The sequence below is a fragment of the Pyxicephalus adspersus genome, unplaced genomic scaffold, assembly GCF_032062135.1.
Source record: "Pyxicephalus adspersus unplaced genomic scaffold, UCB_Pads_2.0 Sca110, whole genome shotgun sequence".
Lineage (NCBI taxonomy): Eukaryota > Metazoa > Chordata > Amphibia > Anura > Pyxicephalidae > Pyxicephalus > Pyxicephalus adspersus.
In genome coordinates this window covers 1,310-26,955 of record NW_027317117.1, presented here as the reverse complement: position 1 = coordinate 26,955, position 25,646 = coordinate 1,310, and the positions used below count along the sequence as shown (strand labels likewise).

At 35.6% G+C, this 25,646-nt stretch overlaps 1 protein-coding gene and 1 long non-coding RNA gene across 2 annotated transcripts; both read left to right on the top strand.

The window, feature by feature from the left end:
• Nucleotides 1-253: 253 nt before the first annotated feature.
• On the top strand, nt 254-20,641 carry LOC140344868 (adhesion G-protein coupled receptor V1-like; the record flags this gene model as incomplete). The annotated part of the gene is made up of 16 exons (XM_072432064.1): nt 254-393; nt 1,243-1,852; nt 2,230-2,445; nt 3,880-4,095; nt 6,101-6,345; nt 7,426-7,607; nt 8,152-8,963; nt 9,538-9,618; nt 10,908-11,047; nt 11,897-12,506; nt 12,884-13,099; nt 14,534-14,749; nt 16,755-16,999; nt 18,080-18,261; nt 18,806-19,617; nt 20,400-20,641. Coding segments are annotated over 16 exons (5,165 nt in total), but the record flags the coding sequence as incomplete, so codon positions are not given.
• Nucleotides 20,642-21,530: 889 nt separating this feature from the next.
• LOC140344869 (uncharacterized) lies at nt 21,531-22,611 on the top strand. Its single transcript, XR_011923691.1, has 3 exons — nt 21,531-21,626; nt 21,981-22,004; nt 22,533-22,611. It is a non-coding gene; the product is annotated as an uncharacterized lncRNA (long non-coding RNA).
• The last annotated feature ends 3,035 nt before the right edge of the window (nt 22,612-25,646 follow it).

Genomic DNA, 25,646 nt, shown 5'->3' with positions numbered 1-25,646 from the left:
GTTTTATTAGCCAAAGGACTTGTATTTCTGTCTATTCAGTCCTGAAATTTACATAGCTCTGTCTGCATTAAAAATACATTTAATGACATGCAAAGTAATATAGAACTGCATTATTGTTTGTCTTATATACATGCGTAGAGTTCAGTTTTAAATTGGGGGGGGCTAAGCCTATTGTATTTTCTGTACATAAATTTTAGGTTTCCAAGTTTGGTTTCTGTTCTAATTCTATTTGTATTTTTTGGTAATTGCACAGCCAGCTTGGGTATAGCCTCAAATATAACTGTGATTATAGAAGACTCTGATGATGCTAATGGAGTTTTTGAATTCAGCTATAATTCTCAGTACATGAATGCAACTGAACCAGATGTTGGATACAACACTGTAATATTTCAGGTAAATGGATTTGCATTTTATAATTTGATGTCTCTCTATTTATATGATGAATCTCTCTATTTATATGATAACATTGGCATGTGCTGCCTGTTTTCCTTTTTGCATTGGACAATTAACTATCTTTGCCATTATTGGTTTGTTAGTGAGACAGGTCCTCATTGTGACCACTATAGAGTCCCCTTTACAAACAGAGGAGGACTGGGGGAATGGGGGAAGGGAGTCAGAGAAGGATATACCCCCAGGATAGTACAAAAAGTATTCATTCATAGGCTTGGTTGAAAATACTCCCTATTTAAACCACATTTAGAATCGAAAAGCTGCTGGGCATTATATACTTGTCTGCTGCTATTCGAGCATCACTGTCTTAATAAATGTTCTTCAGGCCACCATGGTCACCATTGTGTTGTGCACTGAAGTCCACAGAAGTCTGCCCCTACCATGAAAGAGCAAACTGGTTTTGATCACCAGGCCCAAAGTATCAGTTTTGTTTTGTTTAAAAGGAAAATAAATCCAGAAGTTACCTTACTAGGGCTGATTCACTAAAGAGATTTAGACCTAATTGTCTTAGCTTTGTAAATGTGATTTAAATTCACTTTTCACGTGATCAGGTGCAAAGAACACCTGATCACTTTCAAGAAAAAATTGGAAAAAACAGGATTTTTTCTTGCAGATGATTACCTGGTTGAAGTCAGACCTTCATCTCATTTACAAAGCTAAGTAAATTATCCCCTGCAAGAATAGCCTATGTTTTTTAGCAAACCCCACTATGTCAGTGATTCCAAAATAACTAAGCTGAATTTTGTGCAGGGACCCTTTATTTATTAAAATTGTGTTTTGCTATTTTAAAAGGTCTTGCGCTACCGAGGTGCCTTATCTACTGTGTCCGTTTTCTGGAAAATTGAATCTGATCCATTTGCAGACTTGGCTTTCACCTCTGGGAATGTAACTTTTCAAACTGGACAAAAAAGTGGCAACATAACAATTCTTGTATCTCCAGATGATGTTCCAGAACTAGATAAGGTGTTTTCAGTTATAATCACCGATGTTTCCAATGGGCGTTTGGGAGATTTGACGAACGCTTCTCTGACAGTTTTTGCTAATGATGATCCTTATGGGCTTTTTGTGTTCTCTGAATCAAACCGGCCAATTAGAGTTGAGGAAAAAAATCAAAATATTTCTTTAACAATCAAACGGTTAAATGGCCTAATGGGGTCTGTCATGGTTTTTTATCAAACACTTTTGGACACTGAAAAGCTTTCATTTATTTCTATGAGTATTGCAAGAGCCACTGGAGGGAAAGACTTCTGGCCTATCTCCGGAAATGTACTTTTTACTGCAAATATCAGTGAAATCAAAATTCTTCTTCCAATAATAGATGACAATGAACCAGAGAGATCAGAGTCTTTATTTGTCCAGTTATTCAATGTCACATTAGTGGAAAGAGCACAGCATCAGCCTGGTAGGTACATGCATGCAACTTTAATTGTAGACTTTTGTGCTGCCCTCATCCCAGTCATATATAGTGTGATAAGCCACGTCTGTCATCTTTCTCTGTTTATGCATTTGTTGCTCATCTCTGCCTCTCCCTTTTAAAATATATATACTTGGTAGTCATGCATTACCAAATGCTGTCCCTTTTATTGCAGTATATGTTCAGCCAAACTGTTTTAGGTTTCTGGTAGTACAGGGAAGGGTTAAGACCCAAGCCCTTTTTTTTTCTTATATTGATTTTTACACATGGATAAATATCCTGCCACATACAGTAATAACTTCATATATTTGTAGATCCCACATCACCTAAATTATTTTTTCCTAAATGTAATTATTTCATTACAGTACTGAACTCTCCTCGTCTTGGTTTGAAAAGTGAGACAGTGGCTCACGTAATCATAAATGCTAGCGATGATGCTTTTGGTGTTCTTCAGCTGTCTACTACAGTAGTGCGCATTGCAGAAAATTATATTGGACCAATTATAAATGTTACTAGAGTTGGTGGGATGTTTGGTGATGTTTCAGTAAAATTCAAAGCTGTGCCAATAACTGCAACAGCTGGTAAGTGTAATACTTTAAAGTTTACTTTCCATTTCAGTCCCCATCTATGTTTTTGGTAAAATTGTGCCAATAATAAAATGTTGCTTTTTTGCAAGCTTGATTTGCACAAGCAAGATTTCAGTCGTTCACAGAAAACAACCAAAAGACTATATATATATATATATATATATATATATATATAAATAGATAAAGCAATTGCCTTAAATTGCCTTGAATTGTATCTTTCAGGGCTTTTCTCCCCCAATACAAATGGCGTAATGGCTAAAAAGATAGTTGTAAACTGCCCTATTTTGTTGTAAACTACCCACTACTCTGTTTAGGGGGAATGTTCATCCTCTAAATAGAAAAAAAAACACTTGCGTCAGTCGTGGAGGCATTCACAGGCAGACACAAAAATGTCACCTGTGCCAGCTGGAAATGTGGGAAATTGTAGTTGGGGTGAGTGTGTTTTTTTCCATTTTATGGGGTGAACCCTTTTTTTCCCTTTTTTGTTTTACAAGCCATTTATTTTGGGAGTGTAGGAGGGTTGGCAAAATGTTATGTTATAAAAACCCTGGAAGGTCCGCTTTAAGTCACCACTGTGTGTTCTGCCCTACCCATTCTTATTGCCAGACCTTAGTAATCAATGCAGGACCAATGCCTATATTCTCAGGATGAACTGTGAGCACTGCTAGTTCCTGTCTTTACCTCCCCAGCGGTAACCTCAGCAGTCACACTCGGGGTTAGAAAAAAGATGCTGCAAGCAATAACCCCAAGTGTAACTCTATGGAAAATATTAGTAAATAAAGCGCTTACCTGATCCGCCGGCGTCCTCCTTCACGATCCTCGTCTTCTTTTTTCCTCCGGCCGCCATCATCTGCACACGGGGAGTTCCCAGTGATGTCTGTATGTGTGGACATTCTGTTCGGGACGGGAAATTTAAATCCATTTGTATTGCATTCAATGCAATACAGTGGATTTATATGTGTAAAAGCAGTATTTTTTTTTCATGAAAATGTAATATTATTTTAATATAATATTATTAATTATTAATATAATATTTATTTTAAAAAAAATTTAAAAAATGTAAATTTTTACCTATTTATTTAATTTATTATTTTGACATGATTTTGTGTTTGAAACTTTGTTAAACTCATACTACTCATTTCCACGAAAAACAATGTACCACTTTTAGACATAAAAAAAAAAAACGGACAAAAATGAACCACTTGGGAGGTTAAAGAGCTAAAGATTTGTATGCAAATAAGGCATTTTTTTTATTTTGCTGTAGCTTTAGTAAGACTCCAGTTAGCATCATAACTAAACATATTTTTTCATTCTCCTGGTAAAATATTTGAAAATTGTTTTTAGATTTTCAAATATTAATTGTTGATAAATGTTTAATTCATACACTGACTTTGAAAATAGTTATATATTTCATGTGTTATTGTTCAGGTGAAGATTACACTGTAGCTTCTTCAGATGTTGTGTTACTTGAAGGAGAAACCAGCAAAGCTGTGCCAATTTACATTATTAATGACATCAGTCCCGAAGTGGAGGAGTCATTTCAGGTGTTCCTGTTAAATCAGACAACAGGAGGAGCCCAGGTCGGGGATGTAACAGAAGCAACTATTGTTATAGAGGCATCTGATGATCCATATGGATCCTTTGGTAAGGAATAGTTTTACTTCACTTAAATATGGTTTCGTTAGCTTTTTATATACATAAACAAACATAATATATATCATATTCATATTTACACATTTTCATATACATACTTATTGAGTTTGTTGGCAAAGGCAGATTAGTTTAATAACCTTACTGAAGGCCTCTGTGTTGAAAAGCCACCCATTTGTCACTTCCTAGCTGCTGTAATTATATGATGCTTTAGGTGGGTTGAATACCTACTAACCTATGGTAGCTGTAGTATGCTGTGGTTCATGTATTGATATACGAGTTAGTGGGAGAAACCACAACGTGCAGTGGCATTGCAGTTATTCAATGTACCCAGAAGTGTGGAATACATGCAGCAAGTAAACGATGAATAGGCAGCTTTTCAACACGTGCTTCTAAAAAGAAAAGTGCAATGGCTTCAGAATGAATGTATTGAATGTATTCAGATTCGCTTCACTTTTTTCAATCTTGTTATGTTGCAACTTGATGCTACTATCGTTTAATTTTTTTTTTCTAAGTAATCTACCTCATACTGTGAAAACAAGATTTTAGACAATCTTGTAAATTTGGTAAAAAGAAAAAACTGAAATGTCACATTTACATAGGTGTTCAGACCCTTTACTTAGTACTTAGTTGAAGCACCTTTCGCAGCAATTACAGCCTCGAGTCTTTTTGGGTAAGATGCAACAACGCTTCTTATTGTATTGGGCAAGTGATGAGCAGTGCCTGGTTTCCTCCAGACCTAATGTTTAGAATTGAGGTCAAACAGTTCAATATTGGTTTCCTCAGACCAGAGAAACTGTGTTCCTTGCAGTCTAAGAGTCCTTCAGGTGCTTTCTTGCAAACTCCAAACAGACTTTTATAGTGTACTTTACAGTGTTTTGCACTGAGGCGAGGCTTCCTTCTAGCCACCTTACATAAAGCCTGTATTGGTGAAGGGCTGCAGTTATGGTCTACCTTCTGGAACTTAGTCTCATTTGCACACAGGATTGATGGAGCTCAGACAGAGTGACCGGGGGTTTCTTTGGTCACCTCTGTTACTAAGACCCTTCTGCCTCGATTGCTCAGTATATCCTGGAGATCATCTCTTGAAAGAGCCCTGGTTGTGCCAAATGCCTTCCATTTCAGAAATATGGAGACCACTGTGCTCTTAAGAACCACAGATTTTTTGTAGCCTTCCCCAAATCTGTGCTTTGCAACAATCCTGTTTCTGAGCTCTGCTCGCAGTTCCACTGACTTCATGGCTTGGGTTTTGTTCTGATATGCACTGTCAGCTTTGAGGCATTCAGTAAAGAGGTGTGCCTTTCCTAATCATGTCCAATTGATTTACTTTACCAAAGGTGCACTCCAATAAACCTGCAGAAACAACAATGATGAAGAAAAATAGGAGGCACCCTAGCTAAATTTTAAGTGTTGTTGCGTCTGAATACTTATGTAAATTTGATGTGTTTTCAGTTTGGCATTATGGGGTACTGAGTGAACAAAAAAAAAAAAATGAAACAATTAAAGAGGCTGGAACATAACAAAATTAAAACAGTGAAGGGATCTGAATACTTCCTGAAGTCATTGTATATGCACTTGTTTTTTACTCGTTGCTTTATGTTTAGCAGTTGCTCTGTCTAGACTGGGTAACTAAAAACATACTTGTTGCTCTCTCACAAAAAATAATCACAAGAACCATGGAAAACAAGATGAATAATTAATTGTAAATAAGCTCTTGCCAAAATAGGGCCTGCACTGGGATCCTTTTCTCCTGTATGTATAAGATATCCAGTCCTTGGTATGCACTGTGGTTCCTCATACTGACTCCTACATCTCAACATAACACAGAGTGACATGTGTGGATGTTTTTTTTTTTTTGTTTCACTTTTATAAAATAGTGACAGGGTTGCTTTAACTGTGGTTATACAATGATATGTCTATTGATTTTCTTATGTTACTGGCGGGATACTAGAACTCTGGGAGTATACACTTATACAAATAATAATAATTGGTATGTCAGTTTTCCAGGTGACATCAGTCACAGTAGATGAACCAGACTTCAACACAGTGAGTGTAAATCTGCCAATAATTCGAAATGCGGGGACTCTTGGCAATGTTGTTGTTCAGTGGATGGCTACCATAAATGGAAAAATTGCTACAGGAGATCTGCTACTTACTTCTGGAAATGTGAGCTTTGCTCCTGGAGAAACCATGCAGACTCTTCTAATACAAGTCATGGCTGATGACATTCCTGAAATTGAAGAGGTGAGCAGAATGGTGGATAAATATAGATTCTTGTAGAGTAATAAACAATTAAGGGAAATAGAGGGGAGTCCAGATTTTTTGAACCCAACAAATATATATGGTACTTTACATTAATATAAATATCAAGCTATGTTAGCAGCCTCTCTGGTGTGAATAGAAAACACATGGAAATAATAAACCACAGGCCCAGGCCAAGCAAAGCATATTTCCCATTAAAAAGCTATTTTAACCTATTACTCTTACAGATCTAACCCAGATAGACATTTCACAAAAACTTTTTTTTTAACATATACTTTAGGAATACTTTAATGTTTGGAAACCGGCATTATTTTTTAAACACTGTAGTTACTGCACTTGTACAGCTAACCACCCTGCCAGTGAGCAGTCAGTCCAAAAATGTAATAGTAAAAAAGAAAAAAGTAATTTTTAATGTTTTTCAATTTACATGAGTTAGAATACAGTCACAAGTTTAAATCCTTTGATGGAATAGCTAAAAACATTTAATCAATACAATGAAAGGAAAGGAATTTATTGAAGCTTATATGTGTATTGCAAAAGCCAACTACTGAGAGTAAAGCAGATCAACCACTTAGTGATGCTTTACTCTAAATTCCATGTTTTCTGTTATTCTTGTTTTTCTATATTGGCTTTCAATATGATCGTCATCCTAATTCACTCCACTGATGTTATTTAAGGGATACATACAGCTAATGATATGGTTAAATCATTATTATTTATAAACTATTATTTGGTCTGGTAATTATTATTGTGTTATTACTATTAATTTCTATCACATTGTTCTGTGTTATTTAATAAAGTTTTGTATATTTATACAAAAATAGATAAAACTGCAAGTGGTGTACTTTTGTTAACATATGAGTTTGTTACTGTTCTAGTCATCATTTTCTGTTGACTACAAAAGTAACATACTCATTCTTTTAGCAGACTAGTATATAATGAAGAAAAATGTATGATCCATTTATGCCATAGTTTACTCCACACTTTTGTGTAATTGCACCATTCAAACCATTCAAAATCAAATCTTGAATAATAAGATAACGCTCATATTTATCAATTTAGATCATTATAGTACAGCTTACTGAAGCTTTAAATGGAGGTTCAATCGGAACAGAAGGGAGAGCTAGAATTACCATACCAGCCAATGACAATCCCTATGGAACCATTTCTTTCTATCGATCCGTGTACAAGGTTCAAGAACCTCTGGAAAAAAGTTCTTATGCAAATATTACCATCAAGAGAAGGTTTGTTTACTAATATTATTATTATTACACAGTATTTATATAGCGCCATCATATTACGCAGCGCTGTCCAAAGCCGATAGTCATGTCACTAACTGTCCCTCAAAGGAGCTCACAATCTAATGTCTACTGGCAAATATCTGTTAATCTCTGAAAATATAAAGTGTAACTATGGGAAAAAAATTAAAAAGTCAAGCTAGAATAAAAAACTACCTTTGCAGTGGGGCATTTCCTGCACTTTCCTGAGAATCCCAGCATAAGAAGAGAATAGGAATTCCCATGTACCTTACTCTCTATAGGAGGCTTTACACTATGCAAATCAACAGTGAGAAATGAAATTGCAATATGATCCATTGTACAAAATGGCTTTTTGGAAAACAATAACATAACATTAATGTAACATAACATTAAATAAATAAATAGAATCCTAGTCTAATCTCTTTATTATTGTACTGTTCATAGCATTTATAAAAATAGAAAATCTAGTGGTTAAAATGTGTATCAGTTTTTTAATTCTAAGTTAATTTTTGGTTTTCTCTTCCTACAGTGCAGGGAGATTTGGTCGCTTGCAATTACTGTATAGCACCTCTGAGATAGATGTAGTTGGCCTTGCGGCTGAAGAAGGCCAGGATATGTTATCATATTATGAAGCTCCACTGCATGGTATTCCTTTGGCATCCACCCAGACTTCAGTCAATGTTTCATTAGCAGAAAACCCCCTCCAGTCTTGTGCCATCGCTTGTCTAAAAAATCAAGTATGTTCAGCATTTTCCTATAGTAAGAGCTCTGACTCCCCTCAGTGTTTCTGGGTAACAACACTACCATTTAAACTCATCAATAGCACACAGTTCTGGACCTATAGGAAAAACAGCACCACTGTTTCTATTCTGTATAGCTCTCAAGCCACTGCTGGCAGTGATTATGAATCTGTCACAGGGCAATGGTTCACCATGCCGGAAGGAGAAGAGTTTGCAAATCTTACTGTTTCTATACTTACTGACAGTTTCCCAGAATTAGATGAGCAGTTCATTGTGTCCCTTCTTGATATCAGACTGCTGAACGCTACAGCCAGCCTAAAGAATCCACCAACTATAGGACAGCTAAACAAATCAGTGGTTGTAATCATGATGAATGGAGATGCATTTGGAGTATTTGCGATTTACACCAGAAGTCCCAATGCAACGGTGGAAGGCCATCATATAGAGGTCCTGGAGCAGCCACAGACAACAGTACAACTTGTCATAGAACGTCGTGAAGGAAGCCTGGGACAAGTGACAGTCGAGTGGGATGTTGTCGGAGGAACAGCTACCAAAAATCTGGATTATATAGTCGATACAGATGTTTTAATATTTACAGAAGGTACAATAACCATTACAGAATGGGCATATATAAAGTTGGGATAACAGTGGCAGTATTCGTATAGTTACCCTAAATTTAAACAGTGTCTAGCCTTGGGATTAATAGGTAAGAATTTCTGGGTAACAGAGTTCTGCACTGTCCTATGGGTTTCTAAAATTCCATGTAAGAAAAAGAATTCCACTTTGAAATGTACGTAAAATAAAAATGTGTAAAATTAAAAATGTGTATCATATAGAAACCAATCAAATTCTTTATTTAACTTTATACACAATTCTAAAACAAATGACAGATGGAAACCCTGATTGGGTGCAGTTAGCAACACAAGCCATTTATTTCTAGCCATTTGTGCTTATATATATATATATATATATATATATAGGTTTTCGGGCTATGATCATATCAGGAACCATTCTGTCATTTGATGTTGTCTGTCCCCTAATATGTGGCTCCTTTCTTGTTGAAATATAAAGCTTTATATTCTGCTCATCTTGGTGCTAAATATACTGCCTATCTCCTCTTTGTTTCTTATATGTATATACATGTATATGTGTGTTCTGTATGTCTCTTCCTGAAGTGGCTGAACTCTTTAGGGATGATGGCTTTGCTAGTGGTGATGGTGACATGGAATTCTTCCTTCCCGCTGTACATCACAGGGGTAAGCACCTCACTTACTGTCTTTTCTTTGCACTCTGTTTGACATAGAGCTGAAATCAATCAAATGTCTGTATATTGTCATAATAAACTTTCCTAGAGTAAATACTGGTTTTGTTAGTATAGATCAGAGAACAAATGCCATGTGCCAATAATCTGTCAATATGCTGGTCCTAAACTTTTGTTTGCAGGCTGCACATTTGTAATAACAAAACAATAAACAAAGCATTATCTATTTTTTTAGTATGTCACCCTAAAACAAAACCCAGTGATCTTGTTATGAATGTCCTTGTTTAAGTGCTTCCTTTTGTAAGGTGACAACTACTTATCCCTGTACCTTATGTGCTCCTGTATTTTACTTCATAACAAGAGCACCTGGAATTGACTATAAACTATACAGCCATGGTCCACTGCGACCATCGGGAAACTTGTTTTCAGAAATGCCTTGCAACTATCACTGTAATGCATACATGTAGATGAGGAGTGACTCCAAAGAGGTTGTTATTTTAGTTTAACAAATGGCAGTTTTTATTATGCACAGTGCTTTAGAAAAGTAATAGTCAGTTGTGGGGTTTTCATTTAAAGCACCCTGTTTATTATTATTTCTAGTATATTCTGTATAGTCTAGTATAGTGTGTTTATTATTTCTAGTAAATAGCAAATGATTTTTAAAAATCTATTCCATGTTTTCCTGGATCACCCAGCTTCACTTCTGAAAGTGTATTCTCACCAGCCTTGAAGAGCTTATATAAATCAGGGCCATTATGTTCACTGCTTTTCTGTAATCTTAATTTCCTAGTAAAGAGTTTTTAATTTGGTGTTCATGCAGTACAAATTTTACCTGCATGGTTGTTTTAGTCTTCTTTAGTTATGACTCTTAAACTCTTACCAATTAAAACAAAAACAATTATTTAGAAATGTTTTATCACATACCATGTTGAGGATAAAGATATAAACTTACAGTGAATATAACACAGGTTGTATTAAAGTTAAATTTAAACTAAAAAGCTAAATGCATAATTAAACTGCATCTGAGAAAAGTTTTATTAGCCAAAGGACTTGTATTTCTGTCTATTCAGTCCTGAAATTTACATAGCTCTGTCTGCATTAAAAATACATTTAATGACATGCAAAGTAATATAGAACTGCATTATTGTTTGTCTTATATACATGCGTAGAGTTCAGTTTTAAATTGGGGGGGGCTAAGCCTATTGTATTTTCTGTACATAAATTTTAGGTTTCCAAGTTTGGTTTCTGTTCTAATTCTATTTGTATTTTTTGGTAATTGCACAGCCAGCTTGGGTATAGCCTCAAATATAACTGTGATTATAGAAGACTCTGATGATGCTAATGGAGTTTTTGAATTCAGCTATAATTCTCAGTACATGAATGCAACTGAACCAGATGTTGGATACAACACTGTAATATTTCAGGTAAATGGATTTGCATTTTATAATTTGATGTCTCTCTATTTATATGATGAATCTCTCTATTTATATGATAACATTGGCATGTGCTGCCTGTTTTCCTTTTTGCATTGGACAATTAACTATCTTTGCCATTATTGGTTTGTTAGTGAGACAGGTCCTCATTGTGACCACTATAGAGTCCCCTTTACAAACAGAGGAGGACTGGGGGAATGGGGGAAGGGAGTCAGAGAAGGATATACCCCCAGGATAGTACAAAAAGTATTCATTCATAGGCTTGGTTGAAAATACTCCCTATTTAAACCACATTTAGAATCGAAAAGCTGCTGGGCATTATATACTTGTCTGCTGCTATTCGAGCATCACTGTCTTAATAAATGTTCTTCAGGCCACCATGGTCACCATTGTGTTGTGCACTGAAGTCCACAGAAGTCTGCCCCTACCATGAAAGAGCAAACTGGTTTTGATCACCAGGCCCAAAGTATCAGTTTTGTTTTGTTTAAAAGGAAAATAAATCCAGAAGTTACCTTACTAGGGCTGATTCACTAAAGAGATTTAGACCTAATTGTCTTAGCTTTGTAAATGTGATTTAAATTCACTTTTCACGTGATCAGGTGCAAAGAACACCTGATCACTTTCAAGAAAAAATTGGAAAAAACAGGATTTTTTCTTGCAGATGATTACCTGGTTGAAGTCAGACCTTCATCTCATTTACAAAGCTAAGTAAATTATCCCCTGCAAGAATAGCCTATGTTTTTTAGCAAACCCCACTATGTCAGTGATTCCAAAATAACTAAGCTGAATTTTGTGCAGGGACCCTTTATTTATTAAAATTGTGTTTTGCTATTTTAAAAGGTCTTGCGCTACCGAGGTGCCTTATCTACTGTGTCCGTTTTCTGGAAAATTGAATCTGATCCATTTGCAGACTTGGCTTTCACCTCTGGGAATGTAACTTTTCAAACTGGACAAAAAAGTGGCAACATAACAATTCTTGTATCTCCAGATGATGTTCCAGAACTAGATAAGGTGTTTTCAGTTATAATCACCGATGTTTCCAATGGGCGTTTGGGAGATTTGACGAACGCTTCTCTGACAGTTTTTGCTAATGATGATCCTTATGGGCTTTTTGTGTTCTCTGAATCAAACCGGCCAATTAGAGTTGAGGAAAAAAATCAAAATATTTCTTTAACAATCAAACGGTTAAATGGCCTAATGGGGTCTGTCATGGTTTTTTATCAAACACTTTTGGACACTGAAAAGCTTTCATTTATTTCTATGAGTATTGCAAGAGCCACTGGAGGGAAAGACTTCTGGCCTATCTCCGGAAATGTACTTTTTACTGCAAATATCAGTGAAATCAAAATTCTTCTTCCAATAATAGATGACAATGAACCAGAGAGATCAGAGTCTTTATTTGTCCAGTTATTCAATGTCACATTAGTGGAAAGAGCACAGCATCAGCCTGGTAGGTACATGCATGCAACTTTAATTGTAGACTTTTGTGCTGCCCTCATCCCAGTCATATATAGTGTGATAAGCCACGTCTGTCATCTTTCTCTGTTTATGCATTTGTTGCTCATCTCTGCCTCTCCCTTTTAAAATATATATACTTGGTAGTCATGCATTACCAAATGCTGTCCCTTTTATTGCAGTATATGTTCAGCCAAACTGTTTTAGGTTTCTGGTAGTACAGGGAAGGGTTAAGACCCAAGCCCTTTTTTTTTCTTATATTGATTTTTACACATGGATAAATATCCTGCCACATACAGTAATAACTTCATATATTTGTAGATCCCACATCACCTAAATTATTTTTTCCTAAATGTAATTATTTCATTACAGTACTGAACTCTCCTCGTCTTGGTTTGAAAAGTGAGACAGTGGCTCACGTAATCATAAATGCTAGCGATGATGCTTTTGGTGTTCTTCAGCTGTCTACTACAGTAGTGCGCATTGCAGAAAATTATATTGGACCAATTATAAATGTTACTAGAGTTGGTGGGATGTTTGGTGATGTTTCAGTAAAATTCAAAGCTGTGCCAATAACTGCAACAGCTGGTAAGTGTAATACTTTAAAGTTTACTTTCCATTTCAGTCCCCATCTATGTTTTTGGTAAAATTGTGCCAATAATAAAATGTTGCTTTTTTGCAAGCTTGATTTGCACAAGCAAGATTTCAGTCGTTCACAGAAAACAACCAAAAGACTATATATATATATATATATATATATATATATATAAATAGATAAAGCAATTGCCTTAAATTGCCTTGAATTGTATCTTTCAGGGCTTTTCTCCCCCAATACAAATGGCGTAATGGCTAAAAAGATAGTTGTAAACTGCCCTATTTTGTTGTAAACTACCCACTACTCTGTTTAGGGGGAATGTTCATCCTCTAAATAGAAAAAAAAACACTTGCGTCAGTCGTGGAGGCATTCACAGGCAGACACAAAAATGTCACCTGTGCCAGCTGGAAATGTGGGAAATTGTAGTTGGGGTGAGTGTGTTTTTTTCCATTTTATGGGGTGAACCCTTTTTTTCCCTTTTTTGTTTTACAAGCCATTTATTTTGGGAGTGTAGGAGGGTTGGCAAAATGTTATGTTATAAAAACCCTGGAAGGTCCGCTTTAAGTCACCACTGTGTGTTCTGCCCTACCCATTCTTATTGCCAGACCTTAGTAATCAATGCAGGACCAATGCCTATATTCTCAGGATGAACTGTGAGCACTGCTAGTTCCTGTCTTTACCTCCCCAGCGGTAACCTCAGCAGTCACACTCGGGGTTAGAAAAAAGATGCTGCAAGCAATAACCCCAAGTGTAACTCTATGGAAAATATTAGTAAATAAAGCGCTTACCTGATCCGCCGGCGTCCTCCTTCACGATCCTCGTCTTCTTTTTTCCTCCGGCCGCCATCATCTGCACCCGGGGAGTTCCCAGTGATGTCTGTATGTGTGGACGTTCTGTTCGGGACGGGAAATTTAAATCCATTTGTATTGCATTCAATGCAATACAGTGGATTTATATGTGTAAAAGCAGTATTTTTTTTTCATGAAAATGTAATATTATTTTAATATAATATTATTAATTATTAATATAATATTTATTTTAAAAAAAATTTAAAAAATGTAAATTTTTACCTATTTATTTAATTTATTATTTTGACATGATTTTGTGTTTGAAACTTTGTTAAACTCATACTACTCATTTCCACGAAAAACAATGTACCACTTTTAGACATAAAAAAAAAAAACGGACAAAAATGAACCACTTGGGAGGTTAAAGAGCTAAAGATTTGTATGCAAATAAGGCATTTTTTTTATTTTGCTGTAGCTTTAGTAAGACTCCAGTTAGCATCATAACTAAACATATTTTTTCATTCTCCTGGTAAAATATTTGAAAATTGTTTTTAGATTTTCAAATATTAATTGTTGATAAATGTTTAATTCATACACTGACTTTGAAAATAGTTATATATTTCATGTGTTATTGTTCAGGTGAAGATTACACTGTAGCTTCTTCAGATGTTGTGTTACTTGAAGGAGAAACCAGCAAAGCTGTGCCAATTTACATTATTAATGACATCAGTCCCGAAGTGGAGGAGTCATTTCAGGTGTTCCTGTTAAATCAGACAACAGGAGGAGCCCAGGTCGGGGATGTAACAGAAGCAACTATTGTTATAGAGGCATCTGATGATCCATATGGATCCTTTGGTAAGGAATAGTTTTACTTCACTTAAATATGGTTTCGTTAGCTTTTTATGTACATAAACAAACATAATATATATCATATTCATATTTACACATTTTCATATACATACTTATTGAGTTTGTTGGCAAAGGCAGATTAGTTTAATAACCTTACTGAAGGCCTCTGTGTTGAAAAGCCACCCATTTGTCACTTCCTAGCTGCTGTAATTATATGATGCTTTAGGTGGGTTGAATACCTACTAACCTATGGTAGCTGTAGTATGCTGTGGTTCATGTATTGATATACGAGTTAGTGGGAGAAACCACAACGTGCAGTGGCATTGCAGTTATTCAATGTACCCAGAAGTGTGGAATACATGCAGCAAGTAAACGATGAATAGGCAGCTTTTCAACACGTGCTTCTAAAAAGAAAAGTGCAATGGCTTCAGAATGAATGTATTGAATGTATTCAGATTCGCTTCACTTTTTTCAATCTTGTTATGTTGCAACTTGATGCTACTATCGTTTAATTTTTTTTTTCTAAGTAATCTACCTCATACTGTGAAAACAAGATTTTAGACAATCTTGTAAATTTGGTAAAAAGAAAAAACTGAAATGTCACATTTACATAGGTGTTCAGACCCTTTACTTAGTACTTAGTTGAAGCACCTTTCGCAGCAATTACAGCCTCGAGTCTTTTTGGGTAAGATGCAACAACGCTTCTTATTGTATTGGGCAAGTGATGAGCAGTGCCTGGTTTCCTCCAGACCTAATGTTTAGAATTGAGGTCAAACAGTTCAATATTGGTTTCCTCAGACCAGAGAAACTGTGTTCCTTGCAGTCTAAGAGTCCTTCAGGTGCTTTCTTGCAAACTCCAAACAGACTTTTATAGTGTACTTTACAGTGTTTTGCACTGAGGCGAGGCTTCCTTCTAGCCACCTTACATAAAGCCTGTATTGGTGAAGGGCTGCAGTTATGGTCTACCTTCTGGAACTTAGTCTCATTTGCACACAGGATTGATGGAGCTCAGACAGAGTGACCGGGGGTTTCTTTGGTCACCTCTGTTACTAAGACCCTTCTGCCTCGATTGCTCAGTATATCCTGGAGATCATCTCTTGAAAGAGCCCTGGTTGTGCCAAATGCCTTCCATTTCAGAAATATGGAGACCACTGTGCTCTTAAGAACCACAGATTTTTTGTAGCCTTCCCCAAATCTGTGCTTTGCAACAATCCTGTTTCTGAGCTCTGCTCGCAGTTCCACTGACTTCATGGCTTGGGTTTTGTTCTGATATGCACTGTCAGCTTTGAGGCATTCAGTAAAGAGGTGTGCCTTTCCTAATCATGTCCAATTGATTTACTTTACCAAAGGTGCACTCCAATAAACCTGCAGAAACAACAATGATGAAGAAAAATAGGAGGCACCCTAGCTAAATTTTAAGTGTTGTTGCGTCTGAATACTTATGTAAATTTGATGTGTTTTCAGTTTGGCATTATGGGGTACTGAGTGAACAAAAAAAAAAAAATGAAACAATTAAAGAGGCTGGAACATAACAAAATTAAAACAGTGAAGGGATCTGAATACTTCCTGAAGTCATTGTATATGCACTTGTTTTTTACTCGTTGCTTTATGTTTAGCAGTTGCTCTGTCTAGACTTGGTAACTAAAAACATACTTGTTGCTCTCTCACAAAAAATAATCACAAGAACCATGGAAAACAAGATGAATAATTAATTGTAAATAAGCTCTTGCCAAAATAGGGCCTGCACTGGGATCCTTTTCTCCTGTATGTATAAGATATCCAGTCCTTGGTATGCACTGTGGTTCCTCATACTGACTCCTACATCTCAACATAACACAGAGTGACATGTGTGGATGTTTTTTTTTTTTTGTTTCACTTTTATAAAATAGTGACAGGGTTGCTTTAACTGTGGTTATACAATGATATGTCTATTGATTTTCTTATGTTACTGGCGGGATACTAGAACTCTGGGAGTATACACTTATACAAATAATAATAATTGGTATGTCAGTTTTCCAGGTGACATCAGTCACAGTAGATGAACCAGACTTCAACACAGTGAGTGTAAATCTGCCAATAATTCGAAATGCGGGGACTCTTGGCAATGTTGTTGTTCAGTGGATGGCTACCATAAATGGAAAAATTGCTACAGGAGATCTGCTACTTACTTCTGGAAATGTGAGCTTTGCTCCTGGAGAAACCATGCAGACTCTTCTAATACAAGTCATGGCTGATGACATTCCTGAAATTGAAGAGGTGAGCAGAATGGTGGATAAATATAGATTCTTGTAGAGTAATAAACAATTAAGGGAAATAGAGGGGAGTCCAGATTTTTTGAACCCAACAAATATATATGGTACTTTACATTAATATAAATATCAAGCTATGTTAGCAGCCTCTCTGGTGTGAATAGAAAACACATGGAAATAATAAACCACAGGCCCAGGCCAAGCAAAGCATATTTCCCATTAAAAAGCTATTTTAACCTATTACTCTTACAGATCTAACCCAGATAGACATTTCACAAAAACTTTTTTTTTAACATATACTTTAGGAATACTTTAATGTTTGGAAACCGGCATTATTTTTTAAACACTGTAGTTACTGCACTTGTACAGCTAACCACCCTGCCAGTGAGCAGTCAGTCCAAAAATGTAATAGTAAAAAAGAAAAAAGTAATTTTTAATGTTTTTCAATTTACATGAGTTAGAATACAGTCACAAGTTTAAATCCTTTGATGGAATAGCTAAAAACATTTAATCAATACAATGAAAGGAAAGGAATTTATTGAAGCTTATATGTGTATTGCAAAAGCCAACTACTGAGAGTAAAGCAGATCAACCACTTAGTGATGCTTTACTCTAAATTCCATGTTTTCTGTTATTCTTGTTTTTCTATATTGGCTTTCAATATGATCGTCATCCTAATTCACTCCACTGATGTTATTTAAGGGATACATACAGCTAATGATATGGTTAAATCATTATTATTTATAAACTATTATTTGGTCTGGTAATTATTATTGTGTTATTACTATTAATTTCTATCACATTGTTCTGTGTTATTTAATAAAGTTTTGTATATTTATACAAAAATAGATAAAACTGCAAGTGGTGTACTTTTGTTAACATATGAGTTTGTTACTGTTCTAGTCATCATTTTCTGTTGACTACAAAAGTAACATACTCATTCTTTTAGCAGACTAGTATATAATGAAGAAAAATGTATGATCCGTTTATGCCATAGTTTACTCCACACTTTTGTGTAATTGCACCATTCAAACCATTCAAAATCAAATCTTGAATAATAAGATAACGCTCATATTTATCAATTTAGATCATTATAGTACAGCTTACTGAAGCTTTAAATGGAGGTTCAATCGGAACAGAAGGGAGAGCTAGAATTACCATACCAGCCAATGACAATCCCTATGGAACCATTTCTTTCTATCGATCCGTGTACAAGGTTCAAGAACCTCTGGAAAAAAGTTCTTATGCAAATATTACCATCAAGAGAAGGTTTGTTTACTAATATTATTATTATTACACAGTATTTATATAGCGCCATCATATTACGCAGTGCTGTCCAAAGCCGATAGTCATGTCACTAACTGTCCCTCAAAGGAGCTCACAATCTAATGTCTACTGGCAAATATCTGTTAATCTCTGAAAATATAAAGTGTAACTATGGGAAAAAAATTAAAAAGTCAAGCTAGAATAAAAAACTACCTTTGCAGTGGGGCATTTCCTGCACTTTCCTGAGAATCCCAGCATAAGAAGAGAATAGGAATTCCCATGTACCTTACTCTCTATAGGAGGCTTTACACTATGCAAATCAACAGTGAGAAATGAAATTGCAATATGATCCATTGTACAAAATGGCTTTTTGGAAAACAATAACATAACATTAATGTAACATAACATTAAATAAATAAATAGAATCCTAGTCTAATCTCTTTATTATTGTACTGTTCATAGCATCTATAAAAATAGAAAATCTAGTGGTTAAAATGTGTATCAGTTTTTTAATTCTAAGTTAATTTTTGGTTTTCTCTTCCTACAGTGCAGGGAGATTTGGTCGCTTGCAATTACTGTATAGCACCTCTGAGATAGATGTAGTTGGCCTTGCGGCTGAAGAAGGCCAGGATATGTTATCATATTATGAAGCTCCACTGCATGGTATTCCTTTGGCATCCACCCAGACTTCAGTCAATGTTTCATTAGCAGAAAACCCCCTCCAGTCTTGTGCCATCGCTTGTCTAAAAAATCAAGTATGTTCAGCATTTTCCTATAGTAAGAGCTCTGACTCCCCTCAGTGTTTCTGGGTAACAACACTACCATTTAAACTCATCAATAGCACACAGTTCTGGACCTATAGGAAAAACAGCACCACTGTTTCTATTCTGTATAGCTCTCAAGCCACTGCTGGCAGTGATTATGAATCTGTCACAGGGCAATGGTTCACCATGCCGGAAGGAGAAGAGTTTGCAAATCTTACTGTTTCTATACTTACTGACAGTTTCCCAGAATTAGATGAGCAGTTCATTGTGTCCCTTCTTGATATCAGACTGCTGAACGCTACAGCCAGCCTAAAGAATCCACCAACTATAGGACAGCTAAACAAATCAGTGGTTGTAATCATGATGAATGGAGATGCATTTGGAGTATTTGCGATTTACACCAGAAGTCCCAATGCAACGGTGGAAGGCCATCATATAGAGGTCCTGGAACAGCCACAGACAACAGTACAACTTGTCATAGAACGTCGTGAAGGAAGCCTGGGACAAGTGACAGTCGAGTGGGATGTTGTCGGAGGAACAGCTACCAAAAATCTGGATTATATAGTCGATATAGATGTTTTAATATTTACAGAAGGTACAATAACCATTACAGAATGGGCATATATAAAGTTGGGATAACAGTGGCAGTATTCGTATAGTTACCCTAAATTTAAACAGTGTCTAGCCTTGGGATTAATAGGTAAGAATTTCTGGGTAACAGAGTTCTGCACTGTCCTATGGGTTTCTAAAATTCCATGTAAGAAAAAGAATTCCACTTTGAAATGTACGTAAAATAAAAATGTGTAAAATTAAAAATGTGTATCATATAGAAACCAATCAAATTCTTTATTTAACTTTATACACAATTCTAAAACAAATGACAGATGGAAACCCTGATTGGGTGCAGTTAGCAACACAAGCCATTTATTTCTAGCCATTTGTGCTGATTGAAGCCGACTAAGGCTTTGACTTGCTATGTAAGAAATCATGTTCTGCCTAACAAACTTGTTCTTAGTGTGGAATATAGAACACGCTTAATGCACAAGTAAAAAAATGCACCTTGTAAAGCTGTCATTCCTAATATGCTTCAGGAGCATTGTATGGGAAAACAAGATTTTCCTTTCTGGGGACAGTTCTCAGTGTTTGGGTTTTTCTATCACTTTCTGTTTCAGAGACAATGGTCACCATTTTTTAAAGGGTAAATCTCCCCAATGGGGACACAACAATAAAAAATATTAGATAATAGTTTAAGGTAATACAATACACTAATGTGTTTTCTGCTTTGTGGTACATTTGTCATATTATTGTTTTTTCATTGATGGTAATGTAATTTGTGACTCTCTTTTAAGCAAGTCTCAGATGTGCTTTTTTTGATAGGTGAAACAAGTAAAGTGGTCACATTAATCATCCTGGATGATTCAGATCCTGAGGACAATGAAAGCATTGAAGTTGCACTGACATATACAGAAGGAGGAAGCCGCATTCTTCCAAGTTCTAACACAGTCACTATAGTCATTTTGGCTAATGATAATGTTGCTGGCATTATTGGCTTTCAGACAGCCTCAAGATCAGTGATTGGTCGAGAAGGTGAGCAACTTCCTAAAAAACTCTGTTCATAATGTTGACCCCTTATATTTGCAAACCCGTTTGTGTGATTTTATATAGCATGAATCTTGATATTATGACAGCTGTGAACAGGAAATGTGTTTGGAAAACAGATTATTATTATTTTATATATTACCTACCGGTAGTATACAATGCATTGACTGTGAAACTTCCCAACATTAAAGTGCTCAGACTTTTGTCTAGACTTTGCACATGTTATGAGCAAGCAGCACTTGTGCCAGAAATTGTGTGGGCTGATAACTTATACACTCTACTAAAAGGAAAAGCCATGAAGATGAAAGGGGTGTAGGCATGAGAAGCATCTGCGTGGCAGACGGGATGAGGTAGAGCACTTATTCTTCAGTGCCTGACAGTTGTTTGTCTATTTGCATTTCCATTTTATTTCCATTTTACAAATGCCTGTGTCTGTCAACTGCTAGGAAAAAGACAATGCAGCTAGAATTGACTGTGTTTATGTTCAGTTGAAAAGCTGTAACTATATGTCTTTACAATCACCTGTATAAACTAGCACATCTATAAATAACATTTTGAGGTCCCCTGCAGTCTATACACAATTATATTTATATTGCACTGTCTGCTGCTGTAATATTAATTTAAAATGATAGCGCTCCAGGATTTTGTTTGTCAAGACACCCGCAAGACAGCAGAACAAGGTCTAAATATGTATATTTTGCTTTTGTTTTCTTCTGAAAATGTCAGTTTTTCAATTGTCAGTGGTCTAAATTGCGCCAGAATCATAAACCCAGAACAAGAACAGGGAGGTCAGCAGTGGCTGATTCTGTATTTTTCACAATTTACTCTTAGTACAGCTGGTATAAATTTGCTGCATTTTTATTTCCCTTTTCCCCTAAAGTCAAATATAATCATTTTTGCTTTATCAATAGGATGACATACCGGAACTGCAAGAGCACATTCTTGTGACGCTAATATCAGTTGAACTGATGATGAAGTTACCAACCTCTTCACCTCCACGACTAGGTATTACTATGTTATCATGTAATAGCTGTATACTTTCTCTGGATACCTATATGTAGTGTATGTATAGTATATTTGTGTATGTTAAATCAGAAAACAGAGAAAATTGTGGTTGAACATTAACTAAACTCAGCCAGTAATACATAACAAATTATTTCATTATTAACCTTTAGTTAGTAGTTAGTACATGCTGTGTACTATTACACAGCATGTACAATAAATAGGGGCTGCAAATGACAAACCTGCATATTTATTGGATAAGAACAAACAATGACAAAGGAATACTTAGGACTATGTTGCTTTCTAAAATCTTTAACTTTTGCTTTTGTTCTCATTTCTTTTCTTGCATGCTAATAGAATTATTCTATTACAGGATGAAAGGTAAAAACAAATCTTCTAAAAATATTCAGCTCAATTGTGGGTTTCAGGAGCATTGATCTCAAGTATTGTACATAGCTAGTAATCATATCATACCTCAACATACGTCTCCTGTAAATATGTCACTGTGCACCAAAAGTAAACAAATTGTGCCCTGTTCTCTCCATTAGGCCCTGGAATATTAAACTTATTAAACTATTATTTTGCAAAGTTTCTTCACTTACCCTTACCAACACTTATAGATTCTTCTAGCACCGGCACTTCCTATTGCAGGCTGACAACACTAATGCATTGCCTAAAACAGTTGTGTTGTCAGCCTGTGCACTCCTTCAGTTGGCCACTGGATTGCCTATAAGCATAGCAGCCCAATGACTGACTAAAGAAGCTTGTATGTCAGCTTGTATGCCAGGCTGACATCACTGTTGCTAATTGCTAGGCAGTGGCTTAGTGTTGTAAGCCTGCAATCGGAATGCTTTCTCTTTCTTTTATTTAATTCATGTCTTTATTAACTACTGTGCTTTTTTGTTACAGATGTTGAAGGGATGACAGCTCAGATCATTATTGATGCAAATGATGGAGTCCAAGGAGTGATAGAGTGGCAGAGGACAAGGTTCTTTTTTTTTTGTTACTACAGCTTCTGTTACCATTCTGGCCAATGATGATGGTCATGGAGTTATATCTTTTAATAACAGTGATCACTTTTTTCTGCGGGAGCCCATAGCTATGTACCTGATGGAGAGCGTTGCAGTGTTGTATATTATCAGAGAACCTCCACAAGGTATATATGGAACTGTCAGCATCCAGTATCTCATCACTGGAGAAAATGGTTCTGATGCCTCTGGTGACCTGAGCCCAGTACAGGGATATGTTGTACTAGAAGAAGGAGAGAGGTTTAAGGTAATGCTGATTTTATTACTATATTGCTTTGGCATTTTCTGGCTGTCTTGTATTAAAAACAGTCTGATCTTCATATATATCTTCAAGTCATATTATTAAATAAAGACAGTCCTATTCAACACAACATAATACGCCTAATAATATTAATAATCAAAAACCATGCTTGAAAAAGAAGGCAACCCTCTGAGGTTAGAAATTATTATCAAGAATGTAACTAGTCAGTGATTCCTGTAAACAAGATGAGATTGGTTTGGAGGTCCCCTACTCCATTAAAAAGACACACAATTAGTTTCAGAAACTTTGGACTCTGGAAAAACTTACTATTTTAGGGGAAAATTGAAGCTTATTGGTGCTAAACTAATGCTGTTTTTTGCTGTATTGACAGACCCTGGAAATTTCTGCAGTTCTAGATGAAGAACCAGAGATGGATGAACATTTTACTATCACATTGTTTAATCCCACTGGGGGAGCTAGGCTGGGCACAAGACTGCAAACTGCAATAACTGTGCTGCAGAATCAAGCTCCACAAGGACTTTTTAGCATTTTCCCCACACACAACAGGTAATACTGAATGACACAAAAAGGCCATATAAACAATGAGTTTTCTACTAACAGAGCATGGCATTTTATGAGTAATCCGTGTTGTAACTCTGTGTACAGGATATGTGCTTAGATAATACCTAAGGTAGGTTGATGCTCCACCTTTTTAAACTGAGTCTCCATAAGTTAATATATGTTTCTGTTTTACTTTGTATGCCATTTCTAATAAAACCTTATATATATGAATAGCATCACCCACATCTTGTAAACTTCAAAAATTATTTGCAGTATCCCATTTTGGGGTTCAAATGTTTTGCCTTTTGGTTTAAGTATTTTATTAAGTTATATTTACTGTATATTATTATTGCACAGTATTTATATAGCAAAATTATTTAGTAATAGCTCAAGATATTTCCCCTTGGATCTCACTCTGGACAGGTTTGAATAATGATTAACAGTAAATATAAAGGTTTAAAAAGTGGAATGATACCAATGACAAACTTTCTATGTGGTTCTTGCAGAATATTTAGGTTTACTGGAAGGGGTTAGCTGATTAGGTATTGTATTGTGTACTGTGTATATTGCCCCATAGGAAAATGTATATATGTGAAAGGATACAGGTGTTGATTGACTGCAGAAACAAAAAAAGAAGCTAGAACTGAGCTAGATGATGTGCTCAATGATTTACTAAAGTTGTGGGACACGTCATAAAAGTAACTTGATGTGTCTACTCAGCTAAGCACTTTAAACTTGTTTGGCATTATAATTTTGTTAAATAAAGAGCAGTTTTTCAATCAAAAATATTCACAGCACTACAACTATTATAATGTAAAAACTGTCTATTATTTGTCTGAAATTTCTTTCAGGAAAAAATGACTTGATTTCTGTTTTTCTGTGGGAATCTGGTCAGGCATGGATGAGGAAAATCCAGACCATCCCCTTTAGAGCTGCAAATATGGTTCATGCTTTTATGCCTCCCTCAGGGTTGGGTAAGAAGTTATGTCTGTGCCAAATACGTGTTTATATATCTGTGCAAGTACCAACATGCTTAAAGATTGTCCAAATTAAACACTAGTGTCTGCAGTTATATGCCAACATTGTTTAAATCAATTAACATAAACATCTGCTGTTACAGTGCTGTCTGTTGGCCATGACAAATGTATTCTCTCTGAGCATTCATTTTTTTTGTGTATACATCCAATGTACATGTACTGTATACCAAAATGTGATTGTAATAAATTAAAATATTTCAACAAAAAAAACTTTTCACTTGCCAAGGATTTTCAATATATTTAGTGTATTTCGGGTCTGCTGAGACCAGAAATTACATCAGTTTCATTGAATTGGCTCTAGTTCTTGTGATACAGGAACCAAAATAGTCGATTTTACCAACAACAAATGTTAACACAGCATAATATTATCAATATTTATTTACATCAATGTTTTGCATTTTATACATTAAATGTAGCAAAATTTTGATTTGCCTTCTTTTTAGTTCATCAAGAATGGCCCTAATGTATTTTGTTACATTTGTGGTAAATATTCCCAGCAAAAACAGAGAAGAAACATAAACCACCCTAGCGCTAAACCCGACCTTGGTTCGGGTTAAAAAAAATTACAATTATATAATAAACAGGATTTATATAGCGCCAACATATTACGCAGCGCTGTACATTAAATAGGGGTTGCAAATAACAGACTAATACAGACAGTGATACAGGAGGAGAGGACTATGTCCCGAAGAGCTTACAATCTATTAGGTGGGGGAATTTACACACAATAGTCATACATAAAAGATTTAAAAAAAAACAAAAAACTGATAAATAGCTGTTTTTCTGTATCAGATTTGTATAGTGTTGGGAATAATTAAAGGTCATTTAAGGTTTTATTTATATCTTTATTTTTCGCTGTCCATGTCGTTTCAGTGAGATTTACTTTTTTTGCTAAAGACACATCAGGAACATTGAGAATATCTCTTTAAAGAATAAATTCTCTATTAAAAGGTAGTTCGTAGAATAGCTGTCCCCATGGGAAAATATATTTCTATTACTTTTTATAGCAGAACCTCGGTTATGCGACACCCACGGGGAATGGATAAGTGTAGTTTCCGATTAACAGAGGTTAATTTATTTTTCCTTTTCTCAGCCATTTAGCACTAGACTTGAATGGGGAGACTTGTCCCCATTCTCCTCTAGTTCTGAATGGCTG